The sequence below is a fragment of the Microcaecilia unicolor genome, chromosome 5 (assembly GCF_901765095.1).
Source record: "Microcaecilia unicolor chromosome 5, aMicUni1.1, whole genome shotgun sequence".
In the NCBI taxonomy this organism is placed as follows: Eukaryota; Metazoa; Chordata; class Amphibia; order Gymnophiona; family Siphonopidae; genus Microcaecilia; species Microcaecilia unicolor.
The window spans coordinates 287,870,468-287,892,933 of NC_044035.1; the positions used below are offsets into that span (position 1 = coordinate 287,870,468).

The 22,466-nt window shown below is 42.0% G+C and overlaps 1 protein-coding gene across 1 annotated transcript in view; it reads right to left on the reverse strand.

Moving 5' to 3' along the window:
* TMPRSS15 (transmembrane serine protease 15) overlaps positions 1-21,321 on the reverse strand; it is a 183,245-nt gene extending 161,924 nt beyond the window's left edge. The window contains exons 1-3 of the mRNA XM_030205046.1: positions 21,171-21,321; positions 17,084-17,229; positions 14,787-14,854 (exon numbers count right to left, since the gene is read on the reverse strand). Coding sequence (XP_030060906.1) covers positions 14,787-14,854; positions 17,084-17,229; positions 21,171-21,321 — 365 coding nt within the window. The remainder of the gene's footprint in view (positions 1-14,786; positions 14,855-17,083; positions 17,230-21,170) is intronic.
* Positions 21,322-22,466: the final 1,145 nt, after the last annotated feature.

Consider the following 22,466-nt stretch of genomic DNA (forward strand, 5'->3'; position numbering starts at 1 on the left):
GGGTACTGCAGTGCACTTCAGGCAGGCGGACCCAGGCCCATCCCCCCTACCTGTTACACTTGTGGTGATAAATGTGAGCCCTCCAAAACCCACCAGAAACCCACTGTACCCACATATAGATGCCCCCCTTCACCCGTAAGGGCTATGGTAGTGGTGTACAGTTATGGGGAGTGGGTATGATAGTGGTGTACAGTTGTGGGGAGTGGGTTTTGGGGGGCTCAGCACACAAGGTAAGGGAGCTATGTAATGGGATCAATTTGTGAAGTCCACTGCAGTGCCCCCTAGGGTGCCCGGTTGGTGTCCTGGCATGTGAGGGGGACCAGTGCACTGCAAATGCTGGCTCCTCCCACAACCAAATGCATTTGATTTGGCCGGGTTTGAGATGGCTGCCGTTAGTTTCCATTATCGGCAAAAACCAATGGCGGCCATCTCTAACACCAGCGATTTCTAAGGGCAGGCCAAATGTTGAGATTTGGCCGGCCCCGACCGTATTATCAAAACAAAAGATGGCCGGCCATCTTGTTTCGATAATACAGTCGGGTATGCTGCTTGTCAGGGCAGGCGTTAGAGATGGCCGGCCCCGTTCGATTATGCCCTTCAATGTGACCTAACTCAACTGGAAAAGAACCAGAAATTAAGGAGAAATGTAACCACTGTAATAAACGTCCTTTAAAAATGGGAGAAACTGCTTTCACCATGCTTGGAAAACATGAAGCAAGAGAACAATATGTAGTAAAATATTTAAGAAAAAGTGAATCCAGTTGGTTCCAGGAAGGTAATGCAAAATCAGACCAAGACTGGTCCTCAGGGATCTCAGTTTGAGGTTGATGCTTAGTTACATTGAGATTAAAGATAATGACTGGAAGTGCTGTCTTATAGAACAAATCTTATTCTGGAAATAAAAAATAGCTAGTTCAGAAGTTTTAGGAGATTCAGCCTGCATTCGATCTGAAGAGAAGGAAGGTGAACTGAGTTGATTCACTAGCTTATTTTATTATGATTTATTTACTGCCTTTAAGGTATTTAGGGCCGTGTTTACTAAGGTGCGCTATCGTTTTTAGCACATGCTAAACATTAGTGTGTACTAATGTTAATACTGTCTATCCCAATTAAGGCCTTAACCCTTACATTTACGCAGATGATGTCACGATCTACATCCCGTTCAAACACGATCTATCAGAAATTACTAACGAAATCAAACTCAGCCTCCAAACCATGAATTCATGGGCGGATGCATTTCAATTAAAACTCAACGCAGAAAAAACACACTGTCTCATCCTCTCATCACAATACAACATGAACAAACCAACCACTATAAACACCCCAGACTACACCCTTCCTGTTTTAGACAGCCTGAAAATTCTCGGAGTGACAATCGACCGAAACCTCATGCTAGAAAGCCAAGCGAAAAATACACCAAAGAAAATGTTCCACTCAATGTGGAAGCTCAAACGGGTAAAACCTTTCTTCCCGAGGGAAATATTCCACAGCCTGGTAGAATCAATGGTGCTAACTCACCTAGACTACTGCAATGCAATCTATGCCGGATGCAAAGAACAAATCAGTAAGAAACTTCAAACTGCTCAAAACACCGCAGCCAGACTCATATTTGGAAAAATTAAATACAAAAGTGTCAAACCTTTAAGAGAAAAACTACACTGGCTCCCGATCAAAGAACGAATTGCGTTCAAAATTTGCACCCTAGTTCACAAAATTATTCACGGCGAGGCCCCAGTCTACATGGCAGACCTCATAGACTTACCAACCAGGAACACAAAAAGGTCAGCACGCACATACCTAAATCTCCACTACCCAAGCTGCAATGGACTAAAATATAAATCAACATATGCATCCAGATTCTCCTACATAAGCACTGAACTATGGAATGCACTACCAAACGTCATGAAAACAATACTCGATCTAACAAACTTCCGTAAATCACTAAAAACCCACCTGTTCAAAAAGGCATGCCATAAAGATCTTACCTAAACGCCTGAATCCTGCAACACAACAAAACTCAAACCAGAACTGGCGTAACCTAACTATCTCTCCTTGACTTCTTAATTTACTCTGTCACTCATGAATCTTTAGCGCAATACCACTCTGTATTTCTCATACCGGAATTGGCGATCGCCATCATGGTACTATGTAAGCCACATTGAGCCTGCAAAAAGGTGGGAAAATGTGGGATACAAATGCAACAAATAAATAAGTTGGAGTAAACCTCACGTCTTCTAGTGTCCAAAGTAGTTTTATACTGCCGAACAGCCTGGCGTAAAACTTGACTAGAATCAGCTGATTTCATTTTATTCTATTTATGTTTGAGTTTTCTGCAATACTGTTTCAACTTTAATAAATCCTCAGTGAACCACTTATTGATGAGTCTAACACTTCCATACTATACTTCTCCCAATTCACCAAAAAGAAGAGGGGTAATTGTCCACCCAACTAGCATCCAAATGATTAAAAAAAAATAACATTTGAGTCTACGTTCACTCTAGATTTAATCAGTATTTTATGTGGAGGTTTTAACCATTTAGACTCTTTCCAATTAGTGCTAATTCACACAGATAATAGCCTAGGTCAATTAGCATCTAATTAAACAATAAAATTACATGCGTAAATGCCTTTATTCTATCACATGCACATGTAAATTTGCATGCACAAGTATATAAAATCAGGGGGGATAGTGCTATATATATGGAGGGCAATTCTGTAGTATGCATGCACAATTACATGCTGATTCCACATGTACTTCATTAGAATAATGACATACATATGTGCATGTATGCACATATGTAAGCATATATAAGCTAAAATGTTCATCAACATTTTTGGGTATAATGTTTGATCAGAATTTAACAATGGAATCCCAAATGAATTCTCTTGTTAAAAGGTGGTTTGGGATTTTATGTAACTTGAGAAGGATTCGGAAATATTTATACTGGAAATGTTCAGAATGGTTGTGCAGGCCCAACTATTATCCAAATTAGACTAATATAACGATAGTCTATTTGAGTTGTTCAAAGTATTTATTGAGGAGACTACCAACACTACAGAATACTTTTACTCATTTGATATGTTCACTGAACAAATTTGATAGAGTGACTCAATGGTATATTCAATTACATTGGCTGCCTATAGAAGCTAGAATTTATTATAAACAGTATTGTTTAATATTCAAAATTGTTCAGGGAATTGCACCACTTTATATGCACAGATTAATCAACACCTTATACTCCTCTAAAGGATTTGAGGAGTGAAATTAGGATTTCCAACATGTAAAGGTGTAAAATATATGAGAATTTTCTTTTTGTCATTTTCTTATAAGGCAGCAAAAATGTGCAGCATATTATCTGTATCTGTAGGTCAATTAACACATGTTGATGTTTTTAGGGGGCCTATTAAATCAATGTTATTTAAAAAAATATGTAACTTCTACTTAGTTTGAACAGTAATCTGATTCTGTTCAGATCAGGGTTATTTTAGCATTGACTATATGCTACCTACATTCTTTTATGCTGTAGAATATGCATCAATCAGTTGCCCAGTTATAGAAATAGCCCCATAATGCTGCAGAATGTTTTTTAAAAGAAAAAGTACTTAGATGTTTAGAATCTTGTCAAACATCTTAGCACTTTTTAAATATTGACTTGATATATATATATATATATATATATATATTTTTTTTTTTTAATGCCATAAATGTTAGTGTCAGAGGAAACTATCTAGTCAATCCATGGAGCAAATTAGATGGTAAAATGCACCCATCAGCTTGCCCACAAAAGTACTACCCATACATTTATAACAGATAACCTAAAATCATGTTTGTCATATGTGCGGGATGAGAACAAGACTTGCCACATGAACTAGAGTCTTTTATTTGCTTTACTGCTCCTGCAGCTTTGAGTTTTCCAACCACTACCAGAGTTGAATTTTGTCTGCCAGTCTTCTAGAACTACATTATAATCAAGCCTGTCATGAATTGGGACCCATCTGTGATTCCTTCCTGCTCCAATCATTTTGGTTGTTACCTGTGAGTAGAGTGTTCTGTTGTCTGCTGAGAAACCAATTTGCTTTCTGTTTGGAAGTCTTCTTGCATAACCTTTTTAAAAATTGACCCCGCGTGGTTTTCAAGAAATTCAAGTGATTGATGAAATGCCCCACAGTTTGTGAGCACAGTGCAGTTCCCTATTCCAAGGACATTGTGTTACACGATTCTTTCCTCTCGCCTAAGTGCAGTGTTATTCATTCCTCTTGCCTGCTGTGTGCAGCTTTAGTGATTAGTTTGTGAAAAATGTCTCTGACAAGTTGCAGTGAAAATGTTTGACAATTCAGAAGCCAAATTTATGTATGTAACAGTTGTTATAGTATTATAGGACTGATGATGGGAAATCACTCTAAGTACAGATTCTGGTCAGCTGCTGAACTAATTTACCACGTACTCAGGAACATACTGCTTCACAACTTGTTGCCTTCATTTTTCTACTATTAAATTTCTACCCCTTGCCTGTGTAGGTGTGTTGGATCAAGATAATTAAGTACTGAGGCGTCCTTTTACTAAGGTGTGCTGAAAAATGGTTTGCGGTACTGTAGGCGTGGGTTTTGGGAGCGCCAGTCCATTTTTCAGCGCACCTGTAAAAAAGGCCTTGTTAAATTTTTTACCGAAAACGGACGTGCAGCAAAATCAAAGTTGTTGTGCATCCATTTCGGGTCTGAGAACTTACTGCCAGCCATTGACCTAGCAGTAAAGTCTTATGCGGTAACCGGGCAGTAATGACCTAAGAGCACCAAATGCCACTTGGCGCATGTCCGATACGAGCGGCAGAAAATAAAAATTATTTTTTGGATGCTCGTATCAGATGCGCGGAAAAAATTAAATTACCGCAAGAGCTACACTGCAGCTGTGTGGTAACTACATTTTGGCACATATTGGGCACGCGTAGACGCTTATGCGGCTTAGTAGAAGGGCCCCTGATACTTTCAGCAAAATGGTAGCAGGCTGTTGAAAGTTTGCTAAGTATGTGTTCTGTTTAGTGTGAGGAAAAGATATTTTTTTGGAAGGCAGGGGATGCTGGAACAATTACATGACTCATTCATATATGCTTGAGCCAATGCGTTTGTGCTACATTCACAGCAAACTTTGGCACACTGTGGTTAGTCCAATCTCTTTACAATGTTTGAAAAGGTTTCTATGTTTAGCTCACAAACTGATTCTGATAACCTTCAAGGCACAGTGAGTGATTGTATCCTTTAAAAAATATCCTCCTGATAGACCTGGGATCAGAGTGCAGAATATTAACCTGATTCGCTGGTAGAAGGAATTCTTTGCAAAGTTAACCAGTGAATCTTTGAGCAATGTGGCACTTCCTGAGTAAAACCTACAAACTGCTTCATTACTAGAGGGCATAAGGAATGTGCTATTATAAAATACTTCTGGATTTATTAGCTTTATAGGCTGGAAAATACCCCATATCTGGCACAGAGTTTATAATAGGTTTAATAATAAGTTTGGAGTTAACTAGTAATATACTAGGGAAACGCACAGCAAAAACTTTGGAGCTCTGGTGTTGCAGAAGAACAGCATCTCACCTCTCTTTCCCTACCCCCACTCTATGGTCAGCATTTCTCCCCTAATTCCTCCTCCCTACTGCACCTACCACCTGTGCCACTCTAACAGCTTCTGGGTTTGCAGCTGCAAGGGAACCCAGGATGACATGGGCTCTTTAAACACAAGCTTGTGTTTAAGAGCTGCAGATTCCTGCCCCTCTCTGGGGGGGGGGGGGGGGGCAGCTTAAAGGCCTCATACCACACTGGGTATCCATGCAACTTCAGGCCTGGGAAAAGTAGTGGCAGGACCAGCAGGGGGAAGGAAAGGGGGTATGCTGGATCTGGTGGAGTGGGAAGGGAGGATGAGATGCTTGACAACCCCTACTTGATCAATCATCTACAAACAGTATAGAACACTGCTATGGCAAAGTATTATGGCCATGTAACTTCCCTATTGATTCAAGAACACTGGCTCCCAATCTTATTCCAAATTTCATTCAAAGTTCTTACACTCACTTACAAAATATTGCACACTGGGTTTCTCCTTAGCTTTCTTCACATTGGACCCTGTACTCCCTACATGATAGCTATTTATATATTCTGAACAGACAATCACATTCCTCTGCTTAATACAGGTACTGCTTAAAACAAATGTTGTGTGAGCCAAATGGGAATGCCCATTTGCGTAATAGTTTCTTTGAACTGCAGAAAGATATTGATTGGATCTCATTGTTCAATGTTTTGAGACTCCCTATTAAGGTAACTTCATACGTCCCTGAAGCAGTCACAAGCTGAAATGTAGCCACATCAGGCAGGTGACTTCTGTACCAGCAAATTAACTAAACACTATTAAAGACTTTTTACAATACTGCTATGTTTTTTTTTTATTTTTTCCAACTCTATCTTCCAACTTTATTAGACTTGATATACCACTTTTAGCAAAGTAGTTTATAAAGCAAAATAATAAAAGCCAGAAACACCATAGTATGATAGACAGTAAGGACAGTTGAATAACTAAAACAAAGCAAAGGTAACAGGGAAGGAATAATTTAGTAAGGAATAAGAAGGAAAAGGGAGGGATCATAAGGCAAAGATATTTAAGTCCCAGTGTAACCTCTGGAATTAAATTGAACTGGGATAGTCCTGATTTAAAAAGCTGAGTTTTGAGAGCAGTTTCAGATGTAGGGAATACATAGAAATAAAACCAAAACATAGAAAAGAAAATAAGATGATACCTTTTTTATTTGACTAACAATACATTTTTTGATTAGTTTTTGAAGGTAATCGTTCTTCTTCCAATCCCTACAGCACTCTAAAACCTCCCATTTTCACTCTCTTTGCCTCTATGAAAGAAATTAGATGAACCAGTCAGCAATCCATTCTTTTGCAGAATCAAGGGATAGTCAACCAAATCCAAGGCTGACAAAAGATTCAATTCCATTTGGACCGCAGCCTCTTCCTGATATTACATAAGGGCAACCAGTGGTCTCTGCATCTTCTTAAACTGGACTGTGCTAGATCAAAGGCAATATAGACTTCAAGATATCTGCATAACTGCCTATCCACTGCACATGTCACCAGATTTATGCTATGTAGAAGAGGAAGGTCCCCAGCAGAAGGAAATGGACCAATGGATAAACATCTGCAGATGATATCAGGTATGAATACTCCTGTTAATACTGCCAGTTTGATATCTTCTATGCAGAGCCCCTACCAATATTTGGGACCTTCATTAAGCTCTCATGATAGGACTTCTCCTCCATCCTCCTGTGAACGTTGTGCTTTCTCCTTCAGATGTTGGGCTCCCTCTGTTTGGGTCAGATGCTTCCATTTCAGGTAGGCTTGTGAACTCAGTATTTGGAAGCCCAGCTGAAGGAAAGAAACCATTTCTTTTGGGAGTGACTGCCTTTTCTGAGATGATAAGAATGGAATTGCGAGACTGAAAGATAATGAGAATGGCTACGTAGAGAGTGATGAAGATTAAGTGAATGTGCTAAACAAATATTTCTCTTTGGTGTTCACAGAGGAAAATCCTGGAGAAGGACAACGGTCGGCTGCCGAGGGAACATCTGGGAATAGAGTGGATACTGCGCCGTTTATGGAAGAAAGAGTTTATAAACAGCTTGAGCATCTGAAGGTAGACAAAGCTATGGGGCCGGATGGGATACATCCCAGGATACTTAGGGAGCTCAAAGAGGTCCTGGTGGGACTTCTTAAAGATTTATTTAATAGATCTTTAGAGACGGGAGAGGTTCCACGAGATTGGAGACAAGCGGATTTGGTCCTTCTTCACAAAAGTGGAGACAGGGAAGAAGTGGGAAACTACAGACCAGTAAATCTCACATCAGTGGTGGCCATGGCCAGAAGGATGCTGGCTGCATAGAGAGGGGTATAATCAGCAGAAGAAAGGAGGTGTTTATGCCCCTCTACAAGTCATTGGTGAGGCCCCACTTGGAGTATTATGTTCAGTTTTGGAGGCCGTATCTTGCTAAAGATGTAAAAAAACTGGAAGCGCTGCAAAGAAAAGCTACGAAAATGGTATGTGATTTGCATTGCAAACCGTACGAGGAGAGACTTGCTGACCTGAACAAGTATACCTTGGAGGAAAGAAGAAACAAGGGTGACATGATACAGACGTTCAAATATTTGAAAGGTATTAATCTGCAAAAGAACCTTTTCTGGTGACGGGAAGGCCATAGAACTAAAGGACATGAATTGAAGTTGAATGGGGGCAGACTCAAGAGTAATGTCAGGAAGTATTTTTTCACAGAGAGGATGTTGGATATGTGGAATGCCCTTCCGCAGGAGGTGGTGGAGATGAAAATGGTAAAGGAATTCAAGCGTGCATGAGATAAACACAAAGGAATCCTGTTTAGAAGGAATGGATCCACGGAATCTTAGCGGAGATTAGGTGGAGACGCCGGTAATTGGGAAGTAAAACCGGTGCTGGGCAGACTTCTACGGTCTATGCCCTGATCGTGACTGGATATTGATGGGCTGGAGTGTAAGTTTTAAGGGGCTTCGACGTTAGCTTTAGAACTTAGTACAAGAACAGTGCCGGGCATACTTCCACGGTCTGTGCCCTGAGAATGGCAAGGACAAATCAAACTCTGGTATACATTAAAAAAATCACATACCATGTAAAATGAGTTTATCTTGTTGGGCAGACTGGATGGACCATACTGGTTTTTATCTGCCATCATTTACTATGTTGCTATGGAGAGTTTGGAACTGAACCCACTGAAAATGAAGCTTATTGATGCATGGTGAATAGTCTCTCTCACAGACTCTTTTTCTCAAGGACTGGTAGACAAGGTTTTGCAACTGGAGATAGTTGCAAAATTGGGACACCTTGAAACTGAATTATTACAGGTTGAACAGTTTACTACAAAACTGGAGTCACAGGCTCATTTGCAACAGATCCAGCTCAAATTAAAGATAGGTTTTATATTACACCACGTGACAAAACAGTGGGTTTGTAAGCTTGTAAACTGTATTATTTATTGAAGTGTATTTCTCTAGTTTGGCCAGCAGGTGGTGCATGTTTTATGTTTAAACCTATTACAGAGGAATGACTATTTTTTCTTTAGTTTAACAAAAAGAGGAAGTAACCTGCAGTGATGTGACCAGCTACTTTTTAAAAAAATGTTATTCTGGGCTTTGATTGGCTCAGGAGCTCAAATTCATTCTGGAAACACTGAAGTTTTCTCCAGTCTCAGTTTCGAAGTAGAGAGAGAAAGACCTCTCTACTGAGACCCTGTGAACAGTTATATTCAGTAACCTGTGAGCAGCTATCAGGCTTATTTTCGAAAGACAAGGGCGCCCATCTTTCGACACAAATCGCAAGATGGGCGTCCTTCTCACAGGGTCGCCCAAATCGGCATAATCGAAAGCTGATTTTGGGCGTCATCAACTGCATTCTGTTGCGGGGATGATCAAAGTTCACGGGGGCGTGTCAGAGGCATAGCGAAGGTGGGACTGGGGCGTGCCTAACACATGGGCATCCTCGACCAATAATGGAAAAAAGAAGGGCATCCCTGATGAACACTTGGACGACTTTACCTGGTCCTTTTTTTTTTACGACCAATCCACAAAAATGTGCCCTAAATGACCAGATGACCACCGGAGGCAATCGTGAATGACCTCCCCTTAGGCCCCCAGTGGTCACTAACCCCCTCCCACCCTCAAAATATTTTTTAAAAATATGTTTTCCTGCCTCTATGCCAGCCTCACATGTCATACCCAGCTCCATGACAGCAGTGTGCAGGTCCCTGGAGCAGTTTTAGTGGGTGCAGTGCACTTCAGGCAGGTGGACCCAAGCCCATTCCCCCTACCTGTTGCACTTGTGGTGGTAAATGTGAGCCCTTCAAAACCCACCAGAAACCCACTGTACCCACATGTAGGTGCCCCCCTTCACCCTTAAGGGCTATGGTAGTGGTGTACAGTTGTGCGGAGTGGGTTTTGGGGGGGGGGTTGGGGGGCTTAGCACACAAGGTAAGGGAGCTATAAACCTGGGAGCAATTTCTGAAGTCCACTGCAGTGCCCCCTAGGGTGCCCAGTTGTTTTCCTGGCATGTCAGGGGGACCAGTGCACTACGAATGCTGGCTCCTCCCACCACCAAAGGGCTTGGATTTGGTCGTTTCTGAGATGGGCGTCTTTAGTTTCAATTATCGCTGAAAATCGTGGACGACCATCTCTAAGGTTGACCATCTCTAAGGTCGGAGGCATATTTTCAAAGCACTTTGGGAGGCTAAGTTCCATAGGTTTCTATGGAACTTTGGGAGGCTAAGTGCTTTGAAAATGAGCCCATAAATCATTATTATCTAAATGAAAGATGGACACCCATCTTGTTTCGATAATATGGGTTTCCCCGCCCCTTTGCCGGGACGTCCTGCGAAGATGTCCTCAGGAAAACTTAGGCGCCCCTTTCGATTATGCACCTCCACATTTCCTGTACTTCCCAGTCACTATCCAGGTAGTGATAAAATGTTTTGATAGTTTTATAATTGATTCTTATTCAGTTATCTGTTATTTGCCTGCTATTTTCCATCTGTTTTTATAGTTCACTGTTCAATATTTTTTTATGACAATAAACCTTTTAGTTTATTGACTCTGCTTGTCTGGACTGACTAAGAATCCTGGTGGTTTGTGTGTTGGGTCTGTAAGTGATGGTTAGGAACTGTGGGACCAGTGTGAGTGTGGTCCCAGTAACCTAGAAATCACCAGGGATAACGAGAGTGGGAGACTCACCCAGAGGCAGTTGGGAGCCAGTTGGTGGGATCAGGGTGCTAGTGTAGAGCACATGCCCAGGTGTAGGCAGACCCAAGCTGTGCTGGGGATAGATCCTCTAAGTGGCCGCAGGATTAGCCCCAGGCAAGTGGCTAAGTATTTTGTGACACAATGACACATGGTAGCTTTGAAAAATCTGTTATGATCTAAAAGCTTAAAAGCCAATAAAGGCAATAATATAAATTGGTGCCTAGAGTTAGGAGCCAGTAGTGTGCCTCATTTATAGAATAGTAACACTTATGCACGTGATTGGCCTCAATGATTGGCAGTTACACGCTTAAGTGCCCAGCACTATTCTATAAATTGTGGGGTCAATATCCAGCCATCAGTGTTCAGTGTTTGGCTGACCACCACTGTCAAAGTTATACCCGGAAACTCAATGGGCTCCTGCATTAAATTTCTGAGTTGGCAAAAACTTTAGCCAGTTAAGTGTGATATTCAACACTTAGGGGCTATTTTCCAAAGTGGTGGTTAGCCCAACACTGGCTTATCGCATGCTAATCTGGAACTACCGCTGGCTCAACGCGGGTGCTGGTGGTAGTTACAGCCCTAGAGCGTTCGATTTGCCACGTTAGAGAATATGACTATTTTCTAGTGTGGTTCGAATCTGGCAATAATCTGGCAGAGCCACTCACTACATGGTTACCGCCGGGTTAGCACAGGAGCCCTTACCGCCAACTCAGTGGGTGGCGGTAAGTGCTTCCCTTCACATGGCCATGCGGTAAGAGTAATCTTACTGAATGGCTATGGCTATTTTCAGGCATTTTTACCTGCTGCAGTAAAAAGCACCACAGTGTGTAGCAAAAACTGCCTCTGCTGCTATTGCAGGGCACTTTCTACTGCAGCTTAGTAAATGGACCCCTTAATCAGCTATGGAGAACCACATAAAGATAGGACTGACTTTTATTCAGCCCTATTTATGCAGTTAGTTTGGCATGTTAAGTGCTGAATATTGGCATTTAACCAGCCAAGTGCTGACTCTTCCCTCGGAACACTCCCAAAATATCTAATTTCGAGTTGGGTGCTAACTGGGCATTTTCAGTGACACTAACCTGTTAAGTTCCGCTGAATATTATCAGTTAGCCCCAAACATTTAATTTAACCAATCAGGAGTCATTTTTGGCAGGTTAAACCACTTTGAATATCAACCCCAGTGTTCCTAAATCACTTAGGGGCACTTTTACTAAAGCTTAGCAACTCCTAACAGCTATTAGCGTGCACTAAGTGCCACATGGCCCACAGGTATAAAATAGTATGTGCAGCCTTTAGTGTACACTAATGTCCATTAGCATGTGCTAAATTTTAGTAAAAGGGCTCCTTAGTGCGCAACTGTTAGGGGGCATGCATGTGGGTGGAGCCTGAGCTTACCATGGGCATGAAATCAAGTGGTATGTGCAACTCATAAAATACTATCAGCTGCACACATTCCCCCGTTTACTAAGCTATGCTCATGGCTGCTGTTCGCTAATGCCAACACAGATCATTCACTTTGAATAGGCAGTGTCAGCATTGCCACGTGGCTTAGTAAACAGGGAGGATTGTTAGGCACACTCACTTATCCTAGCTGTTGACCTGCCAATGTAGCTTTGAGCTAGGATTTTATAATGGCATAGATGTGCCTTTAGACCATTACAGGATTGGTGCTAAACATACCCCTTTCTGGCACCTAAAATGAGGTGTCAATTTATAGAATTGTTGCCTATTTATGGGGCCCTTTTACTAAGCCGCGTAAGCGTCTACTTGCCCAATGTGCGCCAAAATGGGGTTACTGCCCGGTTACCATGTGGCTCTTGCAGTAATTTCATTTTTGGCGCGTGTCTGATTCACGTGTCTGAAAAATAATTTTTATTTTTGGACGCGCGTATCGGACACACGCCAAGTGGCATTTGACACGCATAGGTTATTACCACCCGGTTACCGCGTGTGACTTTACAGCTAGGTCAATGGCTGGCGATAAGGTCGCAGACCCAAAATGGACACGCGGCAATTTTGATTTTGCCACACATCCATTTTCAGCAAAATTATTTAAAAAGGCCTTTTTTACAGGCACGCTGAAAAATGGATCAGCGCACGCCCAAAACCTGCGCCTATACTACTGCAAACTATTTTTCAGCACACTTTAGTAAAAGGACCCCTATTTAAGCAAGCCTTTTCTGGTTAAGGTCTACGGCTGTTGGCCCTATATTTGATCTATAATGGAAATTATGTTAACTAATACTGTGGCATATTTTTGTTTTATGTTTTTAATTTTTACTAAGTGTTTTTTATTACTATTATTATTATTATCCTTTTCCCCTTTATACATGGAATTTCAATCTATAGGAATTCCAAGATGTGTTTTGTTTCTTCAGAATTTTCAGTCTATTTGATTCAAGGCCCTCCTTAACATACAATGCTACCTTTCTATCAATTCAATCCACCCTATCACTATGATATAATTTGTATCCTGGTATGACAGTGTCCTACTGGTTATTCTCCTTCCTAATACATATATGTATACTTATAATTTATTGTTACCTATTAAGCAGTACTAGCTATATGTGAAGGCCCTTATTTTAGAAGCATCATTATATATGTGTGTGGATATGGGTGTGGAGACACCCAAATTTTTGAATGCCATTTCAGAACAGGCCTCATTCAAATGTGGGAAGTTGAATACATTTTACATAGTAAGGTGGCAAGGTGAGGGCAAAGAGAGGGAGTGGTCTGGGTTGAACATCCCTGTTGCATGTAGGGAATCCATGTCTACACTGGAAGCCTGGACTTTGGAATTTGCACCTGCTTTAAGGTACGTGTAAATGCCTGCTATAGGAGCAGCTGCAAATCCCACATTTTTAGCTCCTATGATGCTAGCGCTTCCCCTCCCTGGATCAAGACTCTACCCCTATACCAGCTTCTCCAACTCACCCAAAGCACACAACTTCACCCCCCCCCCCCCCCCCAATCAGCAAACAGACTTTTCACTCGATTTCTTAACAACAAATAGACCCTTCACCTGCAGCTCCCAAAGTAGTAAACAGACCAATTACACCCTCACCCTGGCAGCAGAGACCCCAAATCTGTCCCTCCCTTGCCAGAAAATAGACCCTTCCCATGCAAACCCAAACTCCCTGCCTACAGAGACCCTTCACCCAAAGCCCCCTATCCATATGTGGGCATGGACCCGAAATATGGCAGCCTCCCCAGACTACTTTTCCAGAGCCCAAGGCCTTCAGAATTGGACCTTGGACTGCAATTCACCCACTATCCCTGACCCAAACCTCATGCTTTATAGGAGTTCCTGGTGTCTAGTAGGGTGAGCAATGCCCACTCACTCCTGTCTTGTCTACTCCGGGTTTTTAAAATGGCTGGTAAGACCTCTAGTAGTAATATTGCAGAATTACCAGTAGAGTCAGGCTTCCATATATGGACTCAAGTTTCCCCATGTACAGATTGCTAAAATTACTGCTTCCTTTCTACTTGGAAGAGTTTGAATGTGCACCTCTGTTCCTATTTTACAAGAGAGGCTATGTTGACACAGTCTCTTGTAAAACAGTATGGGAATTTCACACGACTTAACTTGGATACGTCCTTTCTAAAATTTGCCATGTAATGTTACTGAATATAGGAATAATTTGAAATACCTACTGTAGATTAGAAGTTTCCAATTATTTCTCAGGCATTTTACTGAAAACTGACCAGAATAGCTATTAGGATCACACATCCCGCATCTCAAACCCTACGCCCATACATAGTGATGTCATAAGCTACTTCCTTTCAGAAACTAGGCTAAAAATAAAGGATTAGGTGGAGGTTAAGGAAAATCTGAAAAATGTCAGGATGCATGTATTTATCCAGCTTTACCACCAATATATACAAATACTGCTTTTTAAGCTTGACAAGAAACAGACTTCATCTTAGTATTTTATCAAAGGTACTTCACCATTTTCAACTTCTCCCATACTCACTGGAACTGTAACACTGATGTGTGCTTATACTCATTCTTCAGGTCACTTGTCTGGAAGATGTCATATATCTAAAAATAAAGTGCAATCTCTCAACAACAACTTGATAATGTATTTCTCTTTTTCTTGTTATGTGTTCATACTTTTATAGCTTCCATGTACTTTCCTAAAATTCAATAAAAATATAATTGAAAAAAAATATTATCATTCAGAAATATATTTTATGTTGACCTTCCAGCCATTGAAACGGAGGATGTAATGGGTCAGTTCAGCAAGCTGAAGAGTAGTAAATCACCGGGACCTGATGGTATTCATCCCAGAGTATTAATAGAACTAAAAAATGAACTTGCGGAGCTACTGTTAGAAATATGCAATCTGTCCCTAAAATCGAGTGTAGTACCGGAAGACTGGAGGGTAGCCAATGTTACTCCGATTTTTAAGAAGGGTTCCAGAGGAGATCCGGGAAATTATAGACCGGTGAGTCTGACGTCGGTGCCGGGCAAGATGGTGGAGGCTATTATTAAGAATAAAATTGCAGAGCATATACAAAAACATGGACTGATGAGACAAAGTCAGCACGGATTTAGTGAAGGGAAGTCTTGCCTCACCAATCTAATGCATTTTTTTGAGGGGGTAAGCAAACATGTGGACAATGGGGAGCCGGTTGATATTGTATATCTGGATTTTCAGAAGGCGTTTGACAAAGTGCCACACGAAAGACTCCTGAAGAAATTGCAGAGTCATGGAATCGGAGGTAGGGTATTATTATGGATTAAGAACTGGTTGAAAGATAGGAAGCAGAGAGTAGGATTGCGTGGCCAGTATTCTCAGTGGAGGAGGGTAGTTAGTGGGGTCCCGCAGGGGTCTGTGCTGGGTCCGTTGCTTTTTAATGTATTTATAAATGACCTAGAGATGGGAATAACTAGTGAGGTAATTAAATTCGCCGATGACACAAAATTATTCAGGGTCGTCAAGTCGCAGGAGGAATGTGAACAATTACAGGAGGACCTTGCGAGACTGGGAGAATGGGCGTGCAAGTGGCAGATGAAGTTCAATGTTGACAAGTGCAAAGTGATGCATGTGGGTAAGAGGAACCCGAATTATAGCTACGTCTTGCAAGGTTCCGCGTTAGGAGTTACGGATCAAGAAAGGGATCTGGGTGTCGTCGTCGATGATACGCTGAAACCTTCTGCTCAGTGTGCTGCTGCGGCTAGGAAAGCGAATAGAATGTTGGGTGTTATTAGGAAGGGTATGGAGTCCAGGTGTGCGGATGTTATAATGCCGTTGTATCGCTCCATGGTGCGACCGCACCTGGAGTATTGTGTTCAGTACTGGTCTCCGTATCTCAAAAAGATATAGTAGAATTGGAAAAGGTACAGCGAAGGGCGACGAAAATGATAGTGGGGATGGGACGACTTTCCTATGAAGAGAGGCTGAGAAGGCTAGGGCTTTTCAGCTTGGAGAAGAAACGGCTGAGGGGAGATATGATAGAAGTGTATAAAATAATGAGTGGAATGGATCGGGTGGATGTGAAGCGACTGTTCACGCTATCCAAAAATACTAGGACTAGAGGGCATGAGTTGAAGCTACAGTGTGGTAAATTTAAAACGAATCGGAGAAAATTTTTCTTCACCCAACGTGTAATTAGACTCTGGAATTCGTTGCCGGAGAACGTGGTACGGGCGGTTAGCTTGACGGAGTTTAAAAAGGGGTTAGATAGATTCCTAAAGGACAAGTCCATAGACCGCTATTAAATGGACTTGGAAAAATTCCGCATTTTTAGGTATAACTTGTCTGGAATGTTTTTACGTTTGGGGAGCGTGCCAGGTGCCCTTGACCTGGATTGGCCACTGTCGGTGACAGGATGCTGGGCTAGATGGACCTTTGGTCTTTCCCAGTATGGCACTACTTATGTACTTATGTACTTATGTAATTTTCAAAGGCATTTCTATGGTTAAATGGGCTGTAACACAACTGCTTGCTTAATATGCAGATAAACTTATATGTTTACAGCCTCTATGTGTGTAACTTTACCCACTTATTCCTAAGGGTATGGTTGGGAGCAGGATTTACACTTACATATATACTTTTGAAAATTCAAGCATCTGCACTTATTTAACTCAGAAAAATTATACACCTCAAACAGCAGGTATAAATGGAAGTTGCCTGAGGTATGAGTGCACGTTCACTTTGAAAATCCAGCAAATATCTTACAGAGGGAAGTATGACTGCACATTTTACCCATATGGGCAGACATTAAAGTATATCTTGTTAGTGTGTATAAGTTGAGAGGTTCCTACAATGTTTTGGACATCAAAGGCAAGAAGTTTAAACTCCTGCGAAGATTTGTTCTGCAAACTTAGTCCATATGTTGCTCCAGCTAAGATCGTAAATTTCCCTCCAACTCCATTGCTTGTGCTGTTATTGCAGGTGCCATTGTAGTTATCTATGAAGACAGAACAATAAGGGAGGGGGGGAGTTATCAAGCTGTGTTACGGCTCTAACATACATTAACACAAGTTAGTTTGCTGTAAAGCAGCATTAGTGAAACCACCATGTGGTAAATATTAATGAGATGCAAAGAATGCAAATGCATGTAAAACACCTCATTACTATGGAAATTCCATAATGTGGCTCATGGTGAACATCACTGGCTGCTGTATAGCTAAAAAATAAACACAGCAAAATGCTGGGGTTATTATACTATCCCTGGAGCATTATGTCTGAAAGTCAATGCCAGATAATCCTAAGCCACTTCTTAAAGGGGCTAGGCACAGTTACCTCAAGGTGCCCCCTGTTTTTCACCCAAGAACAAAAAAGGCCTCCCCTAATATAAGCCCCTCAATTTCAGTACCCTCAACTGAGCCTTCTCATCCTGAAGGGCCTCCCAAGTATAGATCCCCCACCTAAACGTTCCCCACCACCACCAGAAGAACCCCCAAGTCATGCTTCCCCAACCTGCAATAGACCATCTATACTTTGGAAGACTCCCCCCACCACCCCTGGACTACCTTCCAATATCCTTGGTGTTCAGTGGAGTCAGGCAGGAGCAATACCAGTGCCGGGTTGAAAATGATGCTGGTGAACCCTAGCAGGAGACTCACAGTACTACCTCTAGGGATTACTGGTGCCATTTTGAACATGGCACAGACGAGGGTAGAAGCAACTGAGAATCACTCCTACCCAACCCCCCCAGCAGGTCTTTGGGAGGGTGGAGGAAAAATGTCTTGGGGGTCTTCAAGTGGAGTGGAAATTCTGAGTAGGGAGATGTATAATTGGGGGGGCTAATGGAGGCACCGTCAGGTAACTCTGCCTGACCCTTTTAAGAAACAGCCTGGAAACATTATGTTGTACCATTTCCCCTTTCTAAAACGGATCAATATTTATTCAGTGGCAGTCAATGTTTCTTTAAACGTGGACTGCTGAAGCTGCCAGCTAAATTAGACTTAAATATTCAGTGAATATCTGGATCATCATCAGCGCCTGGAAGTTATGTAAGTATGGCTGTTATTCTGTGCTGAACCTGCAAAGCTAATCGGTCATAGTTAGGACTGAATATTGCTGGTGCCTGCATAACTGGCTTCACCACAACTCTACCCTAGAACTCCCCCAGAATTAACTGGAGAATGCGGTGACGGTCAAAGCTGATAGCAGCAGTGTCCAGTTAAGTGTCACTGAATGCTGGCTCCTATCCAGCTCAGCATAGTTTAAGTGGACAGGAGCCTCTTCTGCCTGCTTAAACTAAAGCTCAGTTTACTCTTTTGTGAACTGATTTGATGTTACCCATAAAAGTGGTATATAAAGCTTTTAACAAAACAAACCATATTATAATCTATGGTTAGTTGTTTGTTTGCTACATAACACATTGAGTGGTCCTTTTACCAAATTGCAGGAAAAAAAGGCCCTGTGTTAGCAGCAGGGGCCACTTTTTTGTGCACCGGGGCCCTTTTTTACTGCAGTGGGTAAAAAAGCCCACAGCACACATGGCCATTCAGTGAGAGAACTCTTACCGCATGGCAGTGGCGTAGCCACAGGTGGGCCTGGGTGGGCCGGGGCCCATCCACTTAGGGCTCAGGCCCACCCAACAGCAGCACATATTTAGTGCTAGCTAGTGGGGATCCCAAGCTTCGCCAGCTGAAGACCTCCCCCTGATTCTGGCCTCATCGCATTGGGGGGGGGGGGGGGGGAGGAGAACACTTGTTGCCCACCCATTTCTTGACAAGGCCCACCCAAAATCTGCTGTTTGGCTATGCCCCTGCCGCATGGCCATGTGGCAGGGAGCCCTTATCGTCGCCCATTGAGGTGGCGATAAGGGCTCCCGCAGTAACACAGTGGTAACCGGGCAGTGTGCGGTGATGCCCGATTAACACTGGGTTATCACCATGCAAGCCATTTCCGGGGGTTTTCATTTTCCCTTGGAAATGGTGCATGATTGGAGTGGGACTACTACCTGTGTCCACGTTGGGTCGGCGGTAGTCTCAGAAAAGCAAGCGGTAAGCCCACATTGGTCTTACCACCATTAGCTATGTACAAACTGTATCCTTTTATTACTCTTTAAGGGGACCTTTTACTAAGCCACAGTAGGGCTACCATGTGGGTAGTATGCGCCAAATCATCCCTTCTGCCGAGGTAGTAGTAGTTCTGAAGCTGGCGTGCGCAGTTTCCCATGGTAGGAAATCATTTTCTATTTTCTACCATGGGGGAGTTCCTGGCAGTAATTGGCAGTGTGGCCACATTGCCGTGCACTGCCCGATTACCGCATAAATAACACATGAGCCCTTATTGCCTACTAAATAGGTGGTGGTAAAGGCTCAGGCAGTAAATAGCCAAGCATTAATTTTAATATTAGCTCATGGCCATTTACTGCCCCATTTTAAAAATGGCTGTTTTCCCACTGCGGTAAAAAGTGACTCAGCATGCGCCAAAACTAGCACAGGCCACTTTTTACCGCAGCTCAGTAAAAGGATCCCTAAATGGATGTTTCTTTTTTGTTGGTTTTTAGAATGCAATGCAAATATCTGAAAACAATTGATGTAATTCTATACAGTATTGTTGCCTGATTATGAACATGCATTTTTCCATCTCACTGGTCTTGCAATCCAGAGGTGGCCAGTTCAAATCCCAATGCTGCTACTTGTGATCCAAAATCCAAATAAATAAATAAAGGGGGTGTCGGAGGCATAACAAAGACATGGAAGTCCTCCTCATAGAAACATCCACATTTTGGACGTCCTCAACTGCCCGTCCGCGAGGACGGAGGCATAGCGAAGGCGCCTAACACTTGGACGTCCTTCACCCATACTCAAAAAAAAAAAAAAAAAATATGTCCCTGACGGGCACTTGGACGTTTTCACCTGGACTTGTATTTTTTTAAGGTTGTAGACGGCTATAATACATGCAGCTTGTCTGTGTGTATGAAGCCGTCTTTGGCATGCGCAGAGCAGTCACGCCTAATGCTTGGCTGCTCTGCACTGGCTTCTCCTCCTTTGGAAGGAAATTGTGTGCAAATGAGCTAACAGCGAGCAGCTCATTTGCATGCGATTTCCTTCATGCATGCCTGTTCCTTTCCAAATCGCTAAGGGATCGGTAAAGGAAGGGCTTTTTCCGTTCAGTTAATGCATCAGTTAGTCCACTGCAGTACCCCCTAGGGTGCCCGATTGGTGTCCTGGCATGTCAGGGGGACCAGTGCACTATGAATGCTGGCTCCTCCCACAACCAAATGAGTTGGATTTGGTTGTTTTTGAGATGGGCGTCCTCGGTTTTCATTATCGCCAGCCTTTTACATTTTTTTAAAAGGTTTTACATTTAGTAATCCTTTTGTAAAATACCTGGTCTGGAATGTTCCTTCTCTGACCAGATGATTCATGTAAAATAGGGTTTCAAATATAACAAAATATAATGTCATAATTAATGCATAATCATGAATATATAGCAATGTAGAGCAAATAATATATCATAACAATTGAACAATTAATTAAAATGCCTTATCATATAATTTAAACCATATAAATACATCAATAAAATAATAAGGATGCCCAGAGTAGACCATATTTTTTGTTTAAAAAAGTAATTTTGTTGCTAGAGGGATGTATTTTCTTTGTAACAAACATAACCTTACAGTATTATTAACTGAAAGGGAGGTGATCATAGGGAAAAGGGTGGGGAGGGGAGAGAAAGACAGGGAAAGATTTGTGTTGAAATAGTACATTACCATTTGCTGAACAACCTAGTAAATTGTTGCAATATTTTTGAGCTTTTAGTGAATCCATCCTTGAGATAATCCTTCAGCTGAAAAGTACTTTATAGTCATTAGGTACATACATCAGAGCTTAAGACTATGCCATGTAAGAGAGGAGTTAATGTAAGCACAAAATGTTAACTACTCACCTTTCTCCAAATCCTTAAGTACAATCCATGAAAACACAATCAATCCAATGCAAGCAACTACAAACATCAGCAGCAAAGCTACCAACATGACTTCATGGTCACTCAGAGGGATTCTATTCTTTGATAATGCTTTTCTCTGAGTCACTGCCATTTTTTCAGCTATGGTGCCTACAGTTTATGCAGGACCTCTTAGCTAATATTTAGAGCTCTGAGAAGTGCCTAGCATAAGCTCCTTCCTTTATAACAGCAGTTTGTAAACTAATAAAGGCATTAATCATAATTTCTAATCAGCCCGTGTGTAATAGTCTTTATACTGTTGCTCAATGATCATTCTTTTGTATACAGGAAGCTCATTAGAAATCCTGACAAGCTCCAGGAAAGAAAAAGACAAGCGTAGGCACCCTCAGGTTTAGCCACAAATCACAGGACATGTCATTTACTCATAGAAATGCAAAGAAAGATAATAATAAAAATTACAAACATAATTTACAGTTGTTTGGTTTTTCTTTTTAAACCAGTGTTAAGTATTTTGCTTCAGCAATAGCTTTGATTGATAACAATGAGGCATAAAGACCTATGTTTTAGTTAATTGTAAAGAATGATAGCCTCTTTGTAAAATCAATATTCACCACTTTCTGAGATCAATATTTTCTTTTAATCTTATCATAGAGCCTAATATACTAAACAGAGTTTCACTTTTTTTGTGTGTCTACCTCATATTAAAGTAGGAGTCACGTAGAGGGGCATAATCGAAAGGGACATCCTCGTTTCGATTTGGATGTCCTTGCAGAATGTCCCGATCCAGGGGCGGGGAAACCCATATTTTTGAAACAAGATGGACGTCCATCTTTTGTTTTGATATGGTCATCCCTAGACTTGGTCGTTTCTGTTTTTTGGTGATGATCGAAACCAAGGACATCCATCTCAGAAATGACCAAATGCAAGCTATTTGTTTGTGGGAGGAGCCAGCATTTGTAGTGCACTGGTGCCCCTGACGAGCCAGGACACTAGCCAGGCACCCAAGGGGCACTGCAATGGACTTCATAAATTGCTTCCACGTACATAGCTCCCTTACCTTGTGTGCTGAGCCACCAAACCCCACTACCCACAACTATACACCACTACCATAGCCCTTACGGGTGATGTGGGTACAGTGGGTTTTAGAGGGCTCACTGTTTCTTCCACAAATGTAACAGGTAGGGGGGTGGGGCTGGGTCCACCTGTCTGAAGTGTACTGCACCCACTAAAACTGCTCCAGGGACCTGAATACTGCTGTGATGGACCTGAGTATGACAT